Raw genomic sequence first — 25939 nt, forward strand, 5'->3', positions numbered from 1 at the left:
TTAAATTTGTCAAACTTTTATCAAATTAAAGATTTCTAAATGTAATATTAAAAAAATATGAGTTATTTTTTTAATGGGGAACTTGAATCATACAGTCATTGTCGATATCTTTTCCACATAGAGTGAATACGTTTACATCCAACCTTTGTTTTTTTTAAATGTCATCTGTAATTTTTTTGTTATTTTATAATTAAAGATAATAAAAGAATACTAATTATTTCAACACAACTGTCTTAATTTATTTACATTTCCTGTACGAAAACAATATAAACAACATTAGTTTACGTCCTGGTTACAAATGATATGACGATTTCACAATATTAAATATTTTAATGTCAATTTATGAGTATTATATAATAGAGCTGATAGTAAATGAAATACTTAAGTATCTTCCACCTAGATAACAATAATTGAATTAATTCATTTGATATACAAATAAGACACAAGAACCTTGAGGATTTTTATATTCTTCATAAACATACGTTCATCGTAATTAAATTAAAACCATTTGAATGTTTAGCTTCGATGCGAAGCGGATAAGGTATTAGTTTTACCATGTGTTTCTTTTTTTGTGTCTGTTGCCACAATTTCTCGGCTCTCACTGGACGGATTTCTTTCAACGATACGTCAAAAGATCACAAATGGTATCTAGTTGAAGACATTACCCTTAAAAGTTAAAAAAATCTTCCTCGTTCCACATAAATCGGGGAAATCTCCAAAAAAATTACAATTTTTAAAATCAGTAATTTTTGACATTTTTTTCTTAAAACTACCATAACTATTTTAAAAATGAACAAATCAAAATAATATTTTTTTATATTGAAACCTTAGATATTTCTCTTTTATTTGATATCATTTTTTTGAAAATCTAGCACTTCACTTGCTCACAGAGGAGGATTTAAAATAGTAACTTTTTTACAAAAACTAACTTTTTCTACTTAATTTATGAAAATGTTCCAGAAATACTCCGAGCTTTAAATATATGTCAAATAGAATCTAATATTACGTACTATAAATTAAAAAAAAAAATTTGTCCCGACGACTTATCTTCTACGTGTAAACGGTAGCTGTAATTTAAAGAAAATGCTATTTTTGTGTTAAAATTTTCAATTTTCGATTTTAAATTATATATATATTATGTATACTTATTTCATTTGACATACTTTTTATTTAAATTGGACAATTTCCCTTTATACAGAAAGCATTCAATACTTGAAACATACGTATAAAAAGTAAAATATTTTCAACTTAACTTTTGAAAATGTTCCGTAAATACTGCGTCCTTTAAACATATGTCAAATTAAAGCTTACAATAAATAATATAAATTCAAAAAAAAAAATTTGTCCCCACACCTTTTCTGCTATGAGAAAATGGCCATCGAATTTAACGAAAAATGTAATTTTTATGTAAAAATCACTGTTTAGCATGAAATATTTTAATACTTAAAACTGCCATAACTTTTTGAAAAATGAACAAATTAAAATATTTTTTTTTATATTGAAACATTAGATATTTTTCTTTCATTTGATATACATTTTTTGAAAATCTAACTCTAAACCTGCCCACATGAGGGGATTCAAAAAAGCAATTTTTGCACACTAGTTAAGCTATTTTTAGTGTAATTTTTGAAAATGTTCCGGAAATATTGACACTTATTTAATTTTAAATTAAAACTTATATTATATACTTTACTATGAAAAAAAAAATTCGAAATATAGATTTTCTTCTTAGTTAAAATACCCAACCGTATTAAAAATATGCAATTTTTGTGTTAAAATTCTGTGTTTTGTATTTTATTTTATTTTAAAATATCTTACAAGGGGAATACACTGACTTTCATGAATATTATATAATTTAATTTACATAAAATAAAATTCATAAGATATAAAAAGTTAAACTTATTAAAATTATTTTGGTTTTTTAAAGTCGAAAAAGTAACTTCAAGGTTTAAATTAGCTTAAATTGCCAATTTTATTAAACGATAAAAGCGACGGATTGTTGCCGAACTGTGACTCTTGTGCCTTTCAAGGTTGAGGTACCAGGTTCGAATCCGCCGGTACCAATTAATATATTGCATTTTTTTTAAGTTACAAAAAATTTTCAAATTATTTGATTTTTATGTCATTAAAATAACTTCAATAAATATTAAGGATCCCATCATTGTAGTCTCCCCTCATGAGAAGAAATTTCTTAATCATGTTAATATTATTTTATTATGCGTTTTTTTTGTGGCTGCGATTTATTTTTCTAACCCTCATTTAACCTACTTTTTTCAACGATATGTCAAATGTGCATTGTACATTTAGTTGATGATATTATCCTCAAAAATTGAAATCAAATCTCTTAATTAAATAAAAAGTAGCTTAACCAGCTTTATCCATACAAACAATTAAAATCATTCATTTCTAATAATTTTAAAGTATATTGTCGAATTAGGTTTGATATTATATAATTTTACGATGAAATTTATTAATTTTTTTACTCTATTTGTGTAAGCTACTACTAGACTATAATATTCCAAATATTTTTGAAACATGTTGTTATATAAATCATAAATCTAAAATAAATTGACATTTAGTTTCACCTCAATTTAACAATGGATTTTTACAATTACAATCAAATTTTATAATACGCTCAATTGAGTAGATTTTTTTAACAACTTTTTTTTTTTTATTGGTTTTTTTAGTTAAAGTAAATCATCAAAATTAATTTAGTTCTGCATATTTCAATTGCAGAATCTTTTAAAACAACAAAAGTTAATTAGAAATTATTACTATCAGTGGAGTATTTTGGGGGGGTGTCCTCCATGTCTGGATACCCCCCGACTTAAAAAAAAATGCCTAATATATTAGTATTAACTTTTTTTTATAGTACACTATATTTATTTTACTATAAAATAAATGGTATTTTAAATAAATAACAAAAATGAAGTTAATTTGATAGGATTCGACGACACGTATTTATCTTCATTTTATCAGAGATTTCTAGAAATTATTTGGATTTCATTGGGTCATTTAGATAACAAAAATACTCGTATTAAAAATATAATAACAACGGAAATATTCTGAAATTGTAATTCATTTTTAAATTTATTTTATAGTTTATCAGTTTAGAGAAGTATAAACAAATAAGTTTAGTTACCCCTATTCAATATACCGCATTCATAAAAAATACAGAAAAGAATTTTTTATAATTAAAATAGTATTTAAAAAATAAACAAAAGTTATGAATCGTTATTTAGTAAAATTAAAATTAAGTTGTTAAGATAGTAGATACACTTGTTAACTTAAAAATTTATAATTGGCTGACATTTTAACTTAATTGTATCCATAACTATATATTATAATATTTGTATAATCACATAACAAGAAGATTAAATTACTTCAGTTAAGATAAATTTATATTAAATTTGAATTTCTTTAATGAAATAATGTTACAAAGAAAAATAAGATTAAAATAAAATAACAATTAAATATAGAAAAAGTAAAAAAATGTTTGGTAGTATACAAATAAAAATTTCAATTTATAGTCAATATTAAGAAAATTGATATAAAATACAAAAATAAAATTTCATTCATATAAATATTAATAGAATAGCTCGCCAGCAATAATTTCATTTTTGTGCCTTAATCTTATAAAAGGCATAAGATTTGCATTTATTGATGTTGTATCTCCTCGAGAAATTTTTTCTGCCAGCTCAATAGTAAATGGCCCACAATCATGTCCATTGGTTTGGCGAGATGTCTCACCTATTTGTAATGTCCATGTAGAAGCTTTTCCTTTTTTGTCCATCTCCCATTCAATTAAGAAATTTTTTAATACCATTGGATAAGGACCCTTATACGACTTAAGACTATCATATGATGTTACAGTCTTTTCAGGTACATTAACCACTGTCAATATCCAATGACTCCCATATACATTCATCGGCACAAAAAGTAATTTTATTGTGTGAATATCTTTTTTTATCCATCTTCTTACAGCTGGATAACCTCCTCGAAGATACGCTATAATAAAATCAGTGACAACTGCATAAACTTCACCTTTTGACCGTGTTACTATCATTTTAATGTACTCATTAATTGTGTCTGAAGTATACCAAGATATAGGCGACTTAAATGAAGGTGCATTATACAAATCAAGAGATTTTGTGTTCTGATCTTGCATTACTTCTGCAAGTGTAACCATATTTAAACATTTTTCATAAAATTAATAAAAAACTTTGTTGAACAGTTTACTATTAGTTAGGTATATTTAAGGTTTTGGAATATAAAATTAAACACATAATTACTATTGTTTAAAACTTCCATGGACCCCCTTAATAACACGCCTCTGCGGGTTATATTAATTTAACACGTATTATTATTATTAATTAAGTATAATAAATAATCTTTTTTTGTTTTATTTTGTATACAATAAATAGATTAAATAATTAATTACCTTTTTCTTTCTCTGGTACTTTTATTACTTCAACAGTGGACAGAGCAAGTAAATTTACGTCATTCGGCGTATTTAAGGTCAAAGGATTAGAACTAACTTTTAGCTCTAAAATAATTTGTTTTAAAATATTACATATTTGTTTCAAAAATCAAAATGTTTATTATATTATTTTTTAAAAATTAATTATATTTTAAAAATTGAATACTTTTTATGACTTTTTCATCTTCTTCGGATGAATTTCTTTTTAAATTTGGTCGAGCAGTAGTATTAGAAGATATCTCAAAGAGTTGCTTTTTTATTTCGGATTTTTTGCGTTGCAAGTTTTTCTTATGAAAACTCTTAACGGATCATAAATATATATTTAATTATATGATAAATTTATTTAAAAAGTCCAAAAAATGGTTTAAGATATACCATAAAATTTTTTTATTGAAAAATAGCATAATAAAATATACCTTTTTTAACAATTCAGCTGGTATTAATAGCGGATTGTCTTTTGAAATTGCTATATTTTTATTTTCTGTTGAATTTAAAATTTTATTTTTATATTTTCTAGATTTTTCATTCTTAATAAGTGTTCCGAATTCTCCTCGCTGTATCAATTTCTAGTCAACCAAAGAGATATTTAAATAAACAAATAAACTATGTTTAATATTATATTATTATCTCCGATAAAAATTGAATTTCCCATAAAAATCTTATTGAAAAATAGCAGTCCTGAATAATATTAAACATTATGTTATCGCAATTATATTAAGGGGGTTGATAGTTTATTTTATATTTTTTAATCAGACAAACCCTAATTACATAACTAAATCGATTACATTACAATTTTAAAAAATTATTATTTATAGATTTGTTAATATAATTATAGTTACCAATTTTTCCGAAATAATTTTATCATTTTTATTCGTTTTTCGATACGTGCGTTTTTTTGGAATAATGGAATTCGTTATAGGATAAATATTTTCGTTAATAATTGCTGCAAATTGAATATCATTTTAATAATTATTAATTAAATAATCAATTTTGACAAAGTTTTTTAATATTAAAATAGTTAAGTTAAAGTAAAGCGACTGAATTATTGTTATATATCAATAAGAGAAGTTATTATTAATTTTTCTTATATTTTATATTAAAAAACTTTTTTTCTATTCGAAATAATTAGTTTAATCATTAATCTTAATAGTGTTTACAGATAATTCTTTTACCTTTAGTATACTTTTTTGATATTTGTCCTTTATTTGGATTATTTGAAACACAATTGGAATGCATGAAACGACGATTCCATATTTCTTCAACTCTGCGTATGACCTTATGTAAGTTTGTTTCATTTGTTTGACCAAAAATATTTTTTTCACTTGCCATATCAATAACTAATTAAATAAATCTTTATACTTAAGCAAAACGATAGTTTGTTTTTCACGGGAAAAAACGAACTGAACTCAAATGTCAATAAAATCAACATTTACATCTTATTGTCAAAGAAACTTAATTGTAAAAATTCATTAAAAAAATGTATTAGCCAATTATAAGTAAATTTAATACAAACAATACTTGTTTATTTTTATTTTATTTTGGTCAAAGATTACAATATGTTAAGAATTTATTATAAAGAATTATCAAAAAATATATATATATATATATTTTAAAGATATTTTGAAGAAAAAACTTTTGTATTTGTTTGTTTATTTATTACATTAGTTTACAAATGATACAGATTTTTTTATGAAAGTTCAAGTGTAATAAATTTGATATCGGTTAACAGAATATTTATACATATAAAATTTAATCTGTATGAAATAAAATATCAACGTTTGGATTTATTCTCTTGCAACTATTAAAAATTTTGCCCATGTGACATTGCTATTACCATTTAGTTATTAATAAAAAACATCATGCTATGCGATTATAAATCAACATAACAATTTATTAACTTGAATATATAATATAGTTTAACAATTTAATTAATGATTAATAACATAATAATTCTGAAAAAGAAAATAACAGGAGATTTGAATTAAGTTTAACGTCTTAAACAAATCGAAATAACTTTAGGATTTAACTACCTTATAGGTTTAATTATTATTTGCATTTTTAATTTTATTATTATTATAATTTTTTTTGACAATAACGGCTATCTTTGTAACTTCAATATCTATTATATTGAAGTTTTCAATCTAAATTTAATCTATCAGGATAAACTATTTTCGTAGTGTACTTATCTGTCAGGCACTGTTATTAATTTAGCTTTGATCTTTTACGTGTGGAAATCTATGTCATACCTAATGTGAAAAACAAGATGATGGTACTTCTACAGTCATATTTTTTTTAGTTTTAGGCAAGTGTCTTCAACACATTTTTTCAGGGTTATTAAGGATAGTGATAATTCTCATAATTTTAAAAATATTTAGTATGATATTTTGTTATGTTTGTTTTAATAATCTTTTATTTGTATCATCTAAACGGTTTTATTTATTTTAGAACGGTATTAAATTAGTTATATAAACAGAAATTATTTATTGGCATTTTAATTTAACCTAACTTTGTTTAAAATATTTTTAATTATATTTTATATAAAAACTGTTTCAAAAATTGAATTTAAAATCTAATTTTTAAAATTTTTTTTCAAGCTGCTTTAAATTATTTTAAAACGTTTTAACGGTTTAACATAAACGTTGTATATAATGATAATGGGTTATGTGAATTAAAATTATTATTAACTGTACAGGATTATACATATAGTTTTTATTGTACAATGGCCACGAGGAACACCTAATCGGGTTTGATTTGATTTTTTAATTTAAGTTGGATTGAGTTTATACAGTGTAACGCTAAAAAGGTAACGATCGAAAATTTTCACTCTTCCGGCGGAAATGCTCAAACGTAACTTAAGATGTTTTCACATGAAAAATTATAGACCCGCTCCTCTTGTATTAGTCTTACTCAAGAATTTTATCAGTCCCCCACCAAAAAAAAAATCATAATAAAACTACATATTAATGATTTAGAATCATTTATGTATTAATATGTATTATTAATATATATTTGTTTGTATCAATATAAGCAAAGAGAGAAACTCCAAAAACAAAGTGGGAGCAAGTGATTACGGAGAAAGTGCAACCCCATCGAGCAAAGTAAACCCAAAAAATTCAAACCCACGTGCAACCCAGCAAAGTAACCCCAAAAGCAAAATTGGATCGGGAGCAATTGATTACGGAAAAAAGTGCAACCCCCCAACAAATCCAAACCCGTCCACGATTCTAGCAAAGAGGCTGCAAAAGCGAAGTTGGATCGGGAGAAGATTTCGGTAAAGGAAGTCCAAACGTTTCGAACGTGCGTCTCACTACGGAAACCAAATGTTTGCTCCGCGATCTAGAGGAGATGGTCAAAAAGGTGGTTTCGGAAAGAAAGTCGGTTCGATAGCTTCTAACGTACGCCTCGCTATGGAAATCAAGGGTTTGCTCCGCGATCTAGAGAAGGAGCGGCAAAAGCCGGTTACCAAGTAGGTAACAGATAAGGGAAAGGAGTATTCGGCTGCGCTAGATATGTTGCGTTGAACAATAACAGGAGATATCGGTAGCGCGCCCAACGCGTCAGTTGAAAAGTAAGGTTTACGGGGATAAATACATACGGTAATGATAACGGTCAACCGCATTCTTGAAAAAGGTGTTGGCGGCAGTATGTCATTTGCGCGGCGGTCATATGACACGGTCACTCGTATCGAATAGGTAATAGATGTTACGAAGATGGTTTACGGATTACGGCGTGTCGATCGGGTTCGTGGAGGGAAATATACAGAAGTGGAATACTCACTAAATCTGATTAATATTTCATGTTAAAGTAGAGTATTCGAAATTAAAGTACGTTGAATGTATTCAATGGAGTAGGCAAAAACGAATATTCCAAATATTCGCTAAATAAATAAATATTTAAACTTGTAAATTTGAAAATAATACAATAGTGAATTTGTCATTTAAACAAACCGAATATGAATCAAAAATTCAATGTATAATAATTGACGAAGTAAGGAAGTCGCCGCGTACGATAATTTCCATGCATAAAATGTAAAATCTAATACAATATTTTTTATATCAGATAATTCTTAAGTCATAATGTTTTTAAAAATATCACACACATAAAAAATTATTATTTTTTTTTAATAAAAAAAAGTAATTTAAATAGGAAAAATCATGTTTCTTTATTGGGCAATAACACAGATAAAAAAATTTTGTTCATATTGAAGTAATATACTCGAAATAGAAATTGATATAATAATTATTATTAGAAAAATACAGTTTAATGAGAGACTCAAATGTAAATCGATACAATAGTATTGTTAAACGAATTACGTTGGAAATTAAATAAGAAATAAACGTTTTCGATAAACTCCGAGAGCGGACTGCACGTAGTAATCGTAATGAGTATCACCCTCCGATGTCGAATGGCAATACCTTATGGAATCGAGGTTTGATAGGCTGAAAAGTAAACAATATAAATCAAAACAAAATCCAAGATAACTAACAAAAAACTTACAGAACCATTTTGGAGGAATGGCGAACAGCGAGGGAGGGCAAGCACCGTGGGTACAACAGAAGTGAAAATTGTGTAGCTTTACCAGAGGCCGAGCACAATCTCAAATTTACAAATCACATTAATCAATACACAGTCGCTACCATGATGTGAACATAAAAAAAAAAAAAAAAGATTTAAATATTTCATTTGTTGTACAATTGTCGATTACACATTTTAATAAATAATCATGTCATTGCCTTTATATGTTCATTGATAAAAATATACGTATTAACTACAATTGCTGATTATATAGTAAGATGGACTTTATTAAAAGAATAAAAAATAATTTTACAATATTTAATAAATTTGGATGCCAAATATTATATCATACAAATTCCCACAAAAACTATATACAGTTCACAATAAACCAAAATATTTAAAATTTCAGTATTTATGGCTATTAAGATTTCCTTGGTTGATATACTCGATAAGAGAAAATGGTGCATTTTGTCGAATCTGTGTAGCTTTTTTTAAATCGAATAAAAATAACCGACAAATCTTAGGTGCATTAGTAAAAAAAAAATATGATAATTGGAGAAATACTATTGTTGATTTTAAAGAACATTCTAACAAAACTGTGTATTAAGTTCAGATCATTTTATGGATGCTGTAAAACATCCTGAAAAGTCTATAACGTGTAAAATAGAAACTAAAAGAGCTGAACTGATTAGGAAAAATCGAAAAAATATAACTCCAATAATTCAAACTAGAATTTTATGTGATTAACAAACTATTCCTCTCAGAGGACATTGAGATTCTAGGAAAATTATTGTTGAACAAGAAAATGACAAGCTTATCCAAGAAAATCATTAATAGCCCGCTTGTTTGATCCACTCGGCCTTCTGTCTCCCTGTATTATTCTGGCAAAATCTATAATGCAACGAACCTGGCAACTGTCCCTATGGTGAGACGAAAGATTACCTGACGACATTAGTATGGAGTGGTCAGATTTTGTTGCTGACAAAAACTAAATTAGCTCCGATTAAACCACTTTCTATACCCCGTCTCGAGTTAAATGCCGCAGTACTCTTAGCACGTTGGTTAGGACGAATTAAATCCATTTTGTCAACGGATTTAAATATTATCACAACTCATGCTTGGACCGATTCGCTCGTGGTATTATCGTGGCTAAGTGTACCACATGATACTTTTAAGGCATATGTGTAAAATAGAGTACATCAGGTGCAATGTTTAATACCTGAGTGCTCATGGTCCTATGTAAACACAACCGTCAACCCGGCCGACTGCGTGTCGCGCGGAGTATGGCCCTCTAAATTATGTAATTATACGTTATTTATTTCAGAAGCGCCAGATACGTGGCCGTCGCTACCTTCGTTATTGGATGTATCCGATTCATCTGAAGTTAGCATTATTTCATTAACTGACCGCGCCCAAGACCCTCCAACCGAATGGTCAACTCGTTTTTCCTGATATAATCGGATGTTACGAGTAATATCGTATGTGAAGCGTTTTGCACATAAGTGTCGCCACAATGCATCTCCAGCGGTCGCGATCACTCAAGAGGAAATCGACGCGTCGTTACGGGCAATAGTGATTGTTTCACAACAATGTTTTTTTGCCGCGTTAAAAAATGAACTTGTAGCTGGACTCTGTATATTTTTTAAACCTATGGCACGTTTGTGCCCTTTTTTGGACGATTATGGGGTAATCCGTGTGGGTGGACGTTTACGCCATTCGTCGTTACCTTACGTCCAAAAACATCCGATACTTTTAGCTGAACGGTCTCATTTGGCCTTACTTATATTTAGATGGTATAAATATAGCTGTCATGCAGGCCCACGTGTTATGCTTGCGCTAGCTACACGGCAATTTTGGATTTTGAGTGCGCGGGCAATCGTACATAAAGTTATTAGTCGATGCACAACGTGCGTGCGTTACGCAGCTGTAAATCTGCAACCCCGGATGGCTGACTTACCGTCTGCGCGTGTTACAGAATGTCAGGTATTTAGGCGCGTCGGAGTCGATTACGCCGGGCCTTTTCAAATGCGTGAAATAAGATTGAGAAAATATCGTACTTATAAGGTATATTTAGCCATTTTTGTTTGTTTCGCCGTTAAAGCGGTACATCTAGAAGTCGTGACGGAACTGTCTACTGAAGCCTTTTTAGCCGCCTTCGATCGGTACGTCGCTCGTAGGGGCCTACCGGCCCAAATTTTTTCGAATTGCGGATCAAATTTTATCGGGGCTGATAAACAGCTACGTGACCTGGTAAATAGCGCAGCGTCTCAAATTAAAATAGCGGCAGCGATGCCCATGTGTGAATGGCATTTCAATGCGCCTTCGGCTGCGCACATGGGCGGATTGTGGGAGTCCGCTGTTCGCTCAACAAAGCGATTATTAATACGCGTAATGAGTGCTCATATGTTTACATATGAAGAATTCACCACCGTTATTTGCCGAATAGAAAGCGTTCTAAATTCTCGGCCTCTTGTCCCCAGATCCACTGATCCGCATGATCTTGATTGCCTCACACCAGGGCACTGTCTTATAGGACAACCGTTACTTGCTGTTCCGCCGCGTACTGAGCTCGACGCATCCCGTTCGCTAATTGACCGCTGGAAATTGCTGGACCACTGTCATCAGGCATTCTGGCATAGGTGGTCATCGGAATACACTTGTCCACTTTACAACAAAGAGCTAAATGGTTAACTGATCAACGAAATGTTCGCGTGGGCGCCATGGTCATTATTAAAGATAACTCGTGTCCTTCATTGATGTGGCGCTTAGGTAGAATAACGACATTAATGCCAGGACCCGATAAAATTGTACGTGTAGTGCGCGTTTAAACCACGCAGGGTACACTTGTGCGTCCTGTTGTTAAATTAGTAGTCTTGCCCACCGATCCTGATGATTCCATACATCCTTAAATTATACATTTTATGTTCTAATATTATAAAAGGGATGAGTCACATTTTATTGATTTATTGTTTTTATATTTTCATATTTTTGATAATGAAGTCGTTATTTCTAATTATTAATTTTTTTTACTAAAGAGAAAAAAAAAATTCTTATACGCTTCCACATTATCTGATACCAGTGGTAGGTTGCCTACGTTAGTTCATTGGCGCGGGGAAACCACTATCTAGCTATTAAAATATTGAGTTTTTGTTTTTTTTGTTACGGTCAATGGTTGGTAAGATTATTGTAACAATTGTATTATGTGCTGACCAACCGCTATATTATTAAAATATTTTTTTTGTTCCTATTTATTTTTTATATATTATTCATGTACTTATGTTGGCACTTGATATGTGAGTGCACTTTAGTTAAATTATATTGTGTATACCAAATTGTTTTTTATTAATTTTTTGTTCGATTTGTTTTTCAACCTGTTACTTAATGTTTACAAATGCAACCGAGAAATCTTCGTCGGATCTGTACCATTTATGAGACATTCTTCTTTATCACGACGTCTCCCAAAGGGGGAGGATGTTTGGCCGTCGATCGGATATAGCGCCACTGGCGTACAAAAGGTTCACGCGATCGAGTTTTGTTGCACGTTGAGTGTGTACGGCGAGTATGAGTTTAGCGCTTATGCTATTAAAATGATCTTATGACGGACAGTGGAGTGCCTCAACTTGAGAGCCCACAGCTAAGTTCCGCGATCGCCAAATCGATAGCAAAGAGTAATTTTTGGATGCCCATCCGCTGGTTCATGTTGTGGAGAACGTTTCTGGTCCTTGTGTGAAGACGGAATAAATGAAGTAACCAGGTTGCACATATAAATTTAAAATATATAATTGTGTAGTAATGGTACATTAATTTATGTAATATTGTGTTTAGCAATAATAAAATTTACATTTGTTCTGTCAAAGAGTATTGTCATTAAATTTTAGTTAATTAAGAGTCAAGTCGTATCCATAACAGGCGAAAATACTGAGTGCCCCGACCAAGAGGTGTTTTCAAGTCGGTGGCATAACAGTAAGGTTGTCAACTTTGTCTTTTTAAATGGAAACACATATTTTGAATTTAATAAAATGTTTGAATTTTTAATATAACTTTATTTGTTTATTAGATATAAACACTTAAAGTTTCAATTTTTTGAGTTAATATACATGTATAATACACAAGGGATTACAAATATAGGTAGCTAATTAGTTTTTTATGACATCGATATTAGCAAGTACACAGCATTTTTATTATCAATGGTAGTAAGGCACATTGTTAAGAGTTTATAAATACACTAACTGACAGTACACAAAGTATATCTATGAGAGTCAAAATTGATAATAAACAATCTGTGACTGTGACTGTAATGTCATAAAAATCCAATTAACTAACCGTATTTATAATCCCTAGTGTATTATACATGTATATTAACTCAAAAATTTGAAACTTTAAGTGTTTATATCTAATAAACAAATAAAGTTATATTAAAAATTCGAATGTCATTTAATATTAAATTAAAAACCCAAATATCTTATTAAATTCAAAGTATGTGTTCCCATTTAAAAAGACAAAGTTGACACCCTTACAAGGCATAAGGGATGAACATAAAAAGTTTTAAATAGTTAATAGTTCAAAAATAATGTGTAACTAAAGAAAACCAAAAAAAAAAATGTTTAAATTATATTTATTCTGCAAGTAAATGAGTGGGTTATGATAAAAAAATCACTCTGTATACTGTAATATAGTTTATCATTTGTAAAGCTGGAAGTAAAACATTTTTGTAATGTTTGGTTTAATTATAATTTCCTGATCTATTGTTACTAGACCAGGAATTAAATATTTATAAACATTTTTGAAAATGATAGTATTATTAATTTTGTAAAAAGAAGAAAAAACAAAATTTTTTAGTATATAAGACGAAATAGAATGAATTGTAAAGAAGAGAGGACCTCGGGAGCACCGAAGGTAATCTCTTTTCGCGCGGTACGTTTATGACATTAAGTTTTAATTTTGTGTATTGTTTTATTGTGTTTTAAGTATATATATATTTTGTATATTTTGCATTTTTTGATTATGTCTATAATAATTACATTTGAGTTATTATTAAACTTTTATTACTTTAAGTTAAGACAATAGGGTTGTTTCTTTTAAGATACAACAATACCAAAATTTCAAATTTCAAATTACTTGTCAATTCCTAAAATATTAATTAGAAAAATAGTTTACGTCAGTAAACATTTCTACAATTTTCGTTTGTGAGGTTCATTAAAAGTTGGACACCACCCGAGAAATCATTCAAAATACGCCACTGATTACTATAATTTTTATTTAAGTGGTCTATTCGATAAAAATGCAAAAAAAAATTGAACTTTTCTGATAAATTTACCGTAAATAGTAGTTATAAAATTTGCAGACTCCATATTAATCTTAACAATACCATTTTTTATTATTTAATGATGTCAAACTTACAAGTTGAGCTAAAAGTTATGGCAATAAATAATTTTTTTTTTTTTATTATAAGTTTTCACAAAAGAAGTAGGTTAAAAATGATTACTTTTAACATATTAAAAATCAAAATTAATAATAATTTGAAAACAATTAATTATAAAAATTATATATATTTTTTTTAATCTAAGAATTACCAATCTGGATATAATTAAGGAAATAGAAGTTGATGTTGCTTTTGTAATTATCCACCAATTTATTAAATTTAAAAACTATCTACAGATTTGCATCGAAGCGTTTCTTATGATAGGGATTTTAATCATTATCAGATTAAATCTATACTGGACCCCACTGTACTGGATTTTTTATATATAACCTTGTATAAAGTTATTTACTTTTTGAATTTTATAACTCTACTGCCATGAAGTATTATTTTTTCATATTAATCATAACTATTTTAATGACAGTTGTCTTTTTATAAAAGGCTGAATACTATCAAAATTTTCAATTTATTAATTTTAAGATGAATAGATGTAAATACATTAAAGAAAGAATTATAGACTTATAAATTTATAGTTGAAGTAATAGTATTAAGTAATAATACAATTATATTTGATGATACTAAATTTTAAAAATGAAAGTTGTGTCATTTTTTTTTGGGGGGGGAGGCATTACTATTATGTTCATCCTTGTATCCGTACCTGTTCCATGATGTCTCAATGTCTTGCAAGCTAAGTCTAACTGCTTAAAATCAGTCACATACTGATGGCGTATATCCACCATGTTGTTACTCTATCGTCATCTCATAATTATTTCCTTTATTGAAATTTGTATTTTAAAAACAATATCCTAAAAAACTTATAAAAGTATGATTATTCTCAAGAAGATTACGTGGGATAGGCTATTTTCTTGATTTAAAATATACTAAAATTAAATACAAATATTTATACTTAAAACCAAAAAAAAAGAAACCTAGTATCATTGGAATCATTGTCTTGTTTATATTTATGTTTGAGAAATTTTAAAATAAAAACTAGAAGCTAACAAAATCTTAAAAAATATTTATTTTTATTTTTGTAGAACATTTTTTTTTAAGTATAATGAAAATATTTGATTCATACTTTTTAATATATTATGTTTTAAGTTCCAAAGTTATCCGTGAAGCCAAATCATATTATAAGTTGTAAAGCATAAGCACTTCCTATTATATGTGAATTAATACTAAAATTAAATAAGCTGAGAAATATTTATAGTGTATAGTGTGATGGTGTCAACACGTTACCATCATTGTAAAAAATATTATAAAATAAAACACAGACAGCGTATCCGCTGCTAGCGACTGATGAATTGACAACAAAAAATCATTGTGAAATTAGAAATTATCTTAAAATTATTTAAACACAAAAGATCCGGTCATCTTGGTCAGTCGATTCTAGTACATAGCCTTTTGTTAGTGTCATTCAACAGTTCTAGTACTCGATTATGGCTATCAGGCTTACTGTACAAAGTCAAGTCTTTGTTCTTTCCTTTGCACATACCTACTTTCGTCCTCTACATTTCAAAATACTTGTGTTTAGCACTTCTTCTGCATCTCATATCTAGGTGTTTCCCTTATTCCTTTCCTATAACAACGGCCTTTCGACACCCACAGCCAACCGGAGTATCAACCGAGCACGGTGACTACTGTACGATTACACGTACGTGAATATCAAGGCAACAGAATCATTGTCATCATCGCAACTCTGCACCATCTATTTGTGGTTTGTTTTGAATTAAGACAATAGGTAGTAAATAAATGTAAAAAATAATATTTTGAATAGTATAATTTTTAACTACAATATTTACGTTGCATACATTTCTATGGGTGGCATACAATTTTTGTATTAAACATCTAAATTATTTTATACAAAACTGAAGTTTGGATGGTATTAAATAATAAAAAATACGATTGCCCATCAGCCACGCACACGTGTAAAAAATATGCGCCTAAATTCATATATTAAATGAAAACTGGTTTATTGCAGATATATATTATTCTAACAAATAAGCAGACCATTTTACACTTAACCACCAAATCAATATGTCTTTCAAACGGAAAGTGATTGATCAATTGATTCAACAAGTAAAAAGACAAGAAAATTTCAGCTTCAAATATTGAAAATAAATAGAATGCAAATGAAGCTAGCCAAGTAAAAACAATGAAAACGCCTGCCTAACGCATCAAAGAATATAAAGAACGTATTAAGTGTTCCATCAATATAGAATTAGTTGGGCACAACATTTTATAGCTGAAATAGGAGACACAATAAAGATACTAAATGGTAAATTAGTGAAACTTCACGAGGAAGGAAAAAACACTAGGATTGACTGACAAAATTTAAGTAAGTCCTACATAAGAAAAAGACCTTAGTACTACTCAAACTCATAAATAAATCCACTTTAAAAGAGAACTCGGTTATAAATACAATAAAGAAAACAATTTTTGAAAAAAATAATAAAATATCCATCCGGTTTTAATCAACTTACTCTTCGGTTTTTCTCAAAGGATATTTTGATTACTATTTTATTAATGAATATAGATATATTTATTTAGACAATTTAATGTATAATATCACAATTATACGTATCATTTAAATTGTCATCAACTTAATTTTTGAATAACAATATTTCAACATAAAGCTCATATTTGCATATTTAATACTTAATTTAAAGAACAAACAGATATACATTTGTTTATATATAACGTGTTCAGTAAGTAAAGAAACGGTTTTCTATTATTCTAATTAACAATTAATTAATTTGTAACAATTGACCTATTTCCTTACTTACTCAACATTCTGTACATATATATTATATTATATACATAATGTAATTACTTACAGAATAATTTAAATATATATATTTTTTGGTTATCTTTAAATACATATTATTCTTGAACCATTAGCTAAGTAATACTTTTTAAGCTTATCTTTTATACTTTAAGGCATAAGGGATGACACATAAAAAGTTACAACTGTAAGGGTATCAACTTTGTTTTTTTAAGTGGAAACATATATTTTGAATTTAATAAAATATTTGAGGTTTTATTTTAAAAGTAAATGACATTTCAATTTTTAACATTACTTTATTCGTTTATTAGATATAAAACTTTATAGTTTAAAATTGTTTAATTAATATACATGTATAATTTATGATGGATTACAAATACAGATAACTAATTATGACGTCTTTATTACATATACGAAGCGTTTATTGTCAATTATGACTATGCACAGACACGTTTTCTGTATTGCCAGTTGATTTATATATAAATGTAAACTCACAACATTATGTCTTACATATAACTATACTTTAAACATATATGTTGATAAAGTCATAATTGACAATAAATACAGCGTATCTGTGACAACCGTGTCATGGAAAAATAATTAGCTACCTGTTGTCGTAATACAAAACAAACCATAAAGGGAAGTAGAAAAGAGTTAAGTAGATGAATAATGATAACTCTATTTAGGCACTCAAGTACTTGTAATCGTACTGTAGTCTCTGTGTTTGGCTGACACTACGGATTGACTGTGAATGTCAAAAGGCCGTTGTTATAGGAAAGAAATAAGAGGAACACCAAGCTATGAGATGTAGGCGAAGTGCAAGACACTAATACTAGGCGTACCAGGCAAGGAATATAACTAAATACAAGGTACAGATGAAGTGCAATACATAAGTTATTTTAGTTCAGTAAAGGATAATCAAGTACGAGGTGCAAAAAACAAGTACTTCAATTAGATAATCAGGTGTAGCCGAGTGTGAGGTACAGACGAAGTTCAAGAGGAATGCACAAAGACTTGACTTTATACAGTAAGTCGGACAGCGGCATCCGAGTACTGGGACTGATGAATGATACAAAGCATAAGGCTGCGTACAGGAGTTTTGATGGCCAGATATTAATAATAATAAATCGATAATTAAAACAAGCTATTTAGGATTAAAAGTTATAATAGTAAAACTTATTTATTCTACTATGCTTGAATGGTAGTTAATAATACAGCTACTGTCGAAAATTCGTCATAAAGGTTTTATACTGCGAACTTGCACTACAATACTCAACGTTTCTTACAAATTTATTAAAAAAAAATAAACACACACACATGTTAATACTTTTAATGATTAAATATTAATATAACAAGGAACAAGATTCATTTTGATTCTTTCATCTATTATATTAAAGTTTTGAATCCAATTTATTTTCTTGTATACTCGTAGAAACATTTTTTTCCTTAAATTCTTTCGATAGACCGAAATAATTACACAATATTTGTAATATGCACAATATCCCAACTAAATATGAGCAATATTTGAACATTTTGACACCTCCATAGGCCTCATAAAAATGTCCACCAACAAAACTTCCTAATGAATCAGCTAAACAGATGAAATTGGAATAATTAGTTATTTGTAGATAAAATAATAATTGGTATACAAACCTCCTATTATAAAAAAACCTACAAAACCTATTGTGGAATTTAGTTGATCTGGAGAACAAATAAGTTTTGCATATGACATTTTAGCAGCCACTGCAAGCGCATAAGATATACCATTTGTTATTTCAATTAATATAACCCATGTAGGATTAGTCAATGTTGAATACAAAAACATTCTTATTGACAAAACACCTAATGACAACGCCATGCAATTTAAATATCCTAATTTTTGTATTATCCAACCAGACCAAAAATAAAAGGGTAATTCTCCGCCAAAACACTGGATTCCTTGAGCTAAACCTTGCACTGTCTTCATCCATTCTCGTTTACTACACTCGTAATTATCAGCCAAATCATCTAAATACCTACATTAATTGAAATAATTATGTGTAATTATTTCAATTAAAATGCATAAAATGATTAAAAAGTTTCTTAAATATTCTTAAAAATTTAACCCAAATATAGTATATAATATTGTCTACAGTGTGATACATAATTAAGTACTAATAATCATAAATAAAAATGAGTATACATGTTGTAATACATTTAATTAATAACTTGTAAATAAAAATAGTGAAATGAATAAAAGAAGTATTTTACCATAAAAGTCAGAAATATTTAATTATAAACCTATAGGTTTATAATTAAATATATCTATTATAGTAGATATAGTTTAAATTATTTAATATATTGTTTAGTATAAATCATAGTATTAAACAGGTGATACTCATTTTTTTGGAAACTATTGAAAAGTTTTAATTTTCTTAAGGGAAATATTCTTTTTGAAGAAATTCATCATTAATTGGTATTTTAATGCATGAGATAACATAAATATATTTATAATTTTATGCTTCTATAAGCCATAAATTATTTTTATGGTGATTTTCAAGAAAATTTTTCCACGCTCGTCGTTTATCAATATACGATAGTAAATTTACTTTGAATAAATGTGTCTATTATTGACATGAATTATTAAAGACAAGATTTCTGTATGATGGATGATATTGAGTTGTTACTATGACAATCTATTGTATGCTAAACAGCAAAAAATCGACCGAAAATTGGTCAAAAATTGTTAAACTAAAACAAGCAAAAATAGAAGAATGATATACCGAAAAAAAAATGTTAAGAAGAAATATGTTTGAAAATATTTTTCTATCTATCTTTAAACTAAAAATAGACGTTTCATTATATAAAATTAAAGATAAAGTTTTTTTATCTCTGAATGAATGAAAATAATTATTTAGATATTTTCAATAGTTTCCAAATGAGTGTCTTATCCTTACACTGTGTAACTATGTTAACTGAAAATTCTTGTTTTTTGTACAGTCACTTTTTTCACGTTAATAACTGAATATGTTATCAAAAATGCATTAAGAAAATTAAATAATGTAACTAAATTTATAATCATAATAAATTATTAGTAATCTAAGTAATATAATAATAAATTTGAAAAAATTTACCAAAATAGGAAATGGGCAATTATTGAATGAAAAAATTGCATCACAAATATCCATGTGAAAAAAATAAGCACATAACACTTTCTAAATAATCTTACTGATACAAATTGTCCATCAACATTGTTTTTTTTTCCAGTAGTTTCAACTATCTGAAACCAATATTAATGAATTAGCAATTTTTTTTATTTAAATTACTAAGTAAAATCATACTTTAATTTTCAATGCCACAATCAAATAAAAAATTGTGAGCATTATAGATGAAAGAAAAATTGGTGAATAATTTTTGTGCCTAGGATTTGGGCTGAAATTGTCTACAAGCCAACCGCCTATAATTGAAAAAACACCCCATCCAATAGATGTCCAACACTTGTTTTTTCCAAAGTAATGATGATTTTGACCTACATATTAAGCATGATTTAACTTCGTCATAAAAGTATAATAAGAAAGAGTATTTACCTAAAAGATCAAGGCAAAGAGATGTTTGTAAATTATCCGTAATATTAAAGGAAATAGACATCATTACCAATACAATAAAAAATATCCAAAATTGATTATATTGTGTTACGCTTCCCGTGATTGCTGGTGTAGAAGCCAAATCCATTAATAAATCATTTGAACAATTTAAATGGCAAGATGATTTTACGTAATTTACACAATTTAATTTCAATATCTGAGTATCATTTAATTGAGCTGACAATACACGAAACACGTATATATATTGTATCTATAAAATAAATAATATACAGAGTAAATTAATTTTTTTTATTTATCAAAAGATATAATAAAAATTTTTCAAACATTTGCCCTTAAAAATTTTCATTGGAATACAGTGCAAATTGTTTGTGTTATATCTAACATAATTAATAATAATTTAGTTAATATAATAATATAATAAAATTTAATAATTATAATTACATAAAATATAATTTAATAAAAATATGAGTATAATTAAACCATAAAAATTATAACAATAGTAATAATATTTCTATTAATAATTAAAAAAACTTATTTGGAAAAATATTTTAGAATTTAAAAGTAATAAGCAAAAACTTTATTGAACTACTTTCAAAATATAATTACGTGTTCTGTAAAATTAACATTAATTGAAATTTTAAACGGATAGTTATCTTGTATTGATTTTATTAAGTGACTTGAAGATTCGTTCATCATTAAATTATTGAAACAATTTTCACATTCTGCTTCCTTTTTTAATGGTTCAATAGTGAATGGTATTCTTTGACAGCGCAACTGCTCATGATATTATATAAAACAAATATTAAAATAAAATACATATGTATACTTTTTTTGTTTATTTTAACAAAGACATATTTATAAGAATTTAAAAAAGGAATTGATGTATTGGAAATAGATAACAAAATATTCGTCTAAATTAGATAAAGATATTAGAGTTAAACAAGATCAATATATTTGTGAAGTAAATTATCAAGATAAAAGATAATTTTATATTTTAACTAGATTTAATACTGATAAATTTCTGTTTACATTTATTAATAATATTCTTAATACTTTCCTTACTTTACTTTTATGCTAAATGAATTTTCACTTTATTGGCGAAATTACAGAGAAATTAAAGGGATAAAAATAAATCCTTGAATTACAAATTGTTGTAGTCAATATTGTTATTATTGTTGTTATTAAAAATAAAATAATTTTTTTATTCAAAAACTACAAATTTAGTGTAAAGATGAGTGTAGGAAAATTATGTTATCGTAAAAAAAGGTATTTTCAAATTTTTATCGGCTTAGTTTTAAAATTTCTATAAATTTTTTTAATAACACTAATTCTAATAAAATTTATATCGCCAATACTAAAAGATAACCAATTTTTTTTAATAATATTAAAAATAATATTATAATTTTTATGAAAATCAAATTAAAAATCTTGTACAGGAAAGGTTTGGATAAGAACACCCATGATTTAAAAAAAAATATTTGAACTCAATTATTTGAAATATTAAAAAAGGTTTTACAACTTTAAACCTATACCAAGTTAAAGATTTTGTATTGTACTACAATATAAAAAAACATGCCACGAATGTTTTATTATGTGATCTTGTTCATCAAAGTAAAAAACTTTCCAAAATTTTGATTTCTAGAAATTATTGGGTATAAAAGACAAAAATACATTTTTCTGTAAAAATGCATTGCATTGAAGTGTTTTACAAAGCAACAGAATATCTACATAATTCAAAGCTAAATCAAATTTAAGGTTTTATTGTGTACTATAATATTAAAAAAAATGATATGAAAACTTGTCCTCATTGAGAAATCTGCCTCTTTAGATCAAAAATCATGTAATTTTTTTAATAAATAAAATAATTTTTTTTTATTTGTTTCAAATACACTTCGAAGTATTTTATGGCAGTAATTTTCATCATTGTAAAATATTAATGAATAATAATCTAAAAATAACTCTCAATTCCAATACGTTGAATACCGACTGTACTTCATGTTTTAAACAGAAATGATGTTGTTAAAACATCTATTGAAATAATGTCAATGTTATTGTTGTGTTTTCATAAAATTAAATTGATTACCTGTGGAGACTTCACAAGTTAATAAAATAATCAAATAAAGAGCATTCGTTTTCTTATGTTGTATTATTAGCAATACTACTATTTATAACAAAGTATTTTATGTATAAATATTATAAACCCAATAATTGAACTTTTTTGATATCAATATGTATACAAAATCGATTATTATACAAAAAGATCCATGATATATTTTTAATTATTGTTTTATCAAAAAATTATACATGTCTGAGTATACTTCTATAAAACATTGACAACACTATTTAGAATTGAAAAAAATAATTTATCTTAATATATATGTATCACAAAAGTCACAAATTGTAAGTCGAATTATTTTTTTTAATAAGGTAACGCTATTTTTAAATACCTTATCAGTTAAATTTTCTTTTGTTTATGTATGTGAGTAAACATATACACTCACATAAATAAATAAATTATTTATCAAAATGTTTTAAAAACGTTTTCATAACATAATCAGTAAAATATTGCCTATTTTATACTTTTAATGTGAATTTATTTCTTACTTCGCAATTAATTATTCCACTGTTCATTGGGTTAAATAATTTTTTATCATCACATACTGATTGTTGATAAGTTTGGGATATAACATTTAAATACGTCTCATTACCACAAACCAATTCTGAATTTGTATCCAATGGAAATCCAGGAATAAACATGATCGACAAACAACATGCACCGCCAATAATCATGGCTGTGAAAAATATTTTTTTTCGAACAGGATATTTATCAACAATTTGCCCAAATATAGGTGATGCTATCATTCCCAATAATGTTGCACAAGTCATAATAGTTCCATATGTCGACATTGTATATCCTAATTGCTTTGTTATTGTGGGAAGAAATATATATATAGGGCCAATACCTGTATTAAAATTAAAATTTTATTTTTTGAAAAGAAAGAAGTATGTATATTTTAAAATATACTCAAATAATTTTTCCTTAATTATTATCATTAAATGAGATGTGGACCACATCATGTGGTAATAAAATAGAAGTACTTTATTTTATTTAAATTTGAAATAATTTTTTAATTTTAAAATAGACTGTAGCTTTAATCAAATTTTTGAAAAAATCATTTTTTAAATAGAATAATTTATACTTTAAATAAATGTTTTAAGACTACAATACAACACAGTTATTTAAAGCAATATTTATATTAAAACAATCATATTACTTTATAGTATTATTGACAATATGTATAAAAATCATTTTTCTTTTTGAACAATGATAAATACTTTAATCGAATCTTTGAAAAATTAAGTAAATCATGTTTGTGAGCTATAGTAAATTCTTAACATAATTTTTTCAATTTTTTATATAATACATCTCACAAAAAAAAATACTGAACTCTTATTACAATAAGTGATTCAGTAACAAATATACTCGGTATTCAATTTCAAATTAAGTAAATTTTAAGCTATTTTTCATTAAATACTCTATAGTATTTAGTTAAAAATTTCATTTTTTATGGTTATTTAAAAGTTTATGTATTACTTCAAATCACCTAAAATTTGTGGTACTAAATTTATTATAATTCCTATTATTTAAGTAATAATAAATTAATACTTACATCCATAAAAGAAGAAAAAACTTAATTTAATTGGTATCATACTTTTGTTAATACTCATGTTTATAGGTTTCTAATAAAACAATTGAAATATTAAAATATAAATATATACATATATCTGACACGTTCCTTTTTTGATTATATCAAAAAAAAACCAGAAATATGACTGATGTTCAGTTGATTTAGATAAATATAAACACAAAAAGATGCCTAAAATATGAATAATAAATAAATAATTCACAATAGAAATATATAACTTATATGATATAAAAACTAATTATTAAGCGAACAAGTTCTTCGAACAATGTACATCGGAACTCTTTGAATTACTAGATAATTAAAATTAATCATTAAAAATGAATCAATGTTAATATCAATATATAAGTACTATAATAGTTCATATCAAAAATTTATATCTTAATAGTTGTGTTTTTAATATAGTAAACTATTATGTTTACTACACTATTCATAGAGTTATAAAATTTGTATTTAATTTAAACTTATTAATAGTGTTCAGTTACAAATAAATTTTGTATTTACAGAAGGGCGGATGATATAGAATAATACATAACTTCAATATTTTACATGCAAAAAAATAATTAACACGCTTAAGTACACATAATGAGAATTATACTAATACTTATTAACCGTTGAATATAAACATATTTGAATAGGAATGTAGAGTATGGTAGCTATTAATTAGTGAAAAAATTAGATAATAATAAATTTTAATATTGGTGTTGAGATTTGCTATTAAATGTTAAATTTTGATTGATAACAACATTAAATGAACTTAATTATGAATCGAGTATATTATAGAATAACCTGTAAACATTTTACCTAGCGTCTAATTGGTTATATTCAGGAAAATGTATACAAAAATTAATATCCTATCATATTTATGAAAAATTAGTAAATTTGTTACAATTGAAAATAAAATGATTATAATAAAAGGTCGGAATAATATTCTTTTAAAATAGCCAAAATATAAAGCTAATGTTCTCTCAACAAGTTAAAAATGTTCTTATTATATTCTCTAAAAAATCAATGAAATATACTAGAAGTATTTTTTTATTAAAATGTACCTTCCTAAAATAAAAAATATACTTTTCTAAGCATAAAAAAATTGAAATAGCATACTAAATTAATTTTTACTTTTATTTCCCAAAGCCAAAATCTTGCTCTATTTTAGACATACATTTAAGAAAATAAAATAAACTTGAAATAATTATTAAACTTTTAAAATTATTTTTGATAAATGATATTCTTCCCTTAAAAAAATGCTGTCGTAATATGCACAGTTGCGTTGCATTACACATCATAAAATAATTATAATCTGTTACTTTTATACAAACAAATGATTTATATGTTTGTCATAACATTTACATTGTTGTACAACATCTATTTATAAATTTATAAACAGATTATTCAGTAAATAAGGAAACAGGGCTCGTAAATTCATGCCTTTCATGTTTTTTTTGCTTCTTA

General features: G+C 26.6%; 3 protein-coding genes across 3 annotated transcripts; all 3 read right to left on the minus strand.

Annotated features, from left to right (window-relative positions):
* Positions 1-3586: 3586 nt before the first annotated feature.
* Positions 3587-4189, minus strand: LOC126894545 (sentrin-specific protease 1-like). Its single transcript, XM_050665635.1, has one exon. The coding sequence runs from the start codon at positions 4187-4189 to the stop codon at positions 3587-3589; it is 603 nt and encodes a 200-aa protein (XP_050521592.1).
* A 351-nt stretch (positions 4190-4540) lies between these two features.
* Positions 4541-5871, minus strand: LOC126894554 (uncharacterized). Its single transcript, XM_050665648.1, has 4 exons — positions 5653-5871; positions 5320-5423; positions 4897-5046; positions 4541-4546 (listed from the first exon to the last, which is right to left on the minus strand). The coding sequence occupies exons 1-4, from the start codon at positions 5807-5809 to the stop codon at positions 4541-4543; spliced, it is 417 nt and encodes a 138-aa protein (XP_050521605.1). The 5' UTR covers positions 5810-5871.
* A 12642-nt stretch (positions 5872-18513) lies between these two features.
* On the minus strand, positions 18514-24695 carry LOC126910411 (uncharacterized). Its single transcript, XM_050692964.1, has 8 exons — positions 24455-24695; positions 23388-23746; positions 21390-21557; positions 20766-21033; positions 20520-20707; positions 20313-20458; positions 18853-19214; positions 18514-18790 (listed from the first exon to the last, which is right to left on the minus strand). Exons 1-8 carry the CDS (start codon positions 24510-24512, stop codon positions 18591-18593), a joined length of 1749 nt encoding a protein of 582 aa, XP_050548921.1. The 5' UTR covers positions 24513-24695; the 3' UTR covers positions 18514-18590.
* Between the last annotated feature and the right edge of the window lie 1244 nt (positions 24696-25939).

Source organism: Daktulosphaira vitifoliae, unplaced genomic scaffold (genome assembly GCF_025091365.1).
Source record: "Daktulosphaira vitifoliae isolate Bord-2020 unplaced genomic scaffold, ASM2509136v1 Scaffold_1, whole genome shotgun sequence".
Lineage (NCBI taxonomy): Eukaryota > Metazoa > Arthropoda > Insecta > Hemiptera > Phylloxeridae > Daktulosphaira > Daktulosphaira vitifoliae.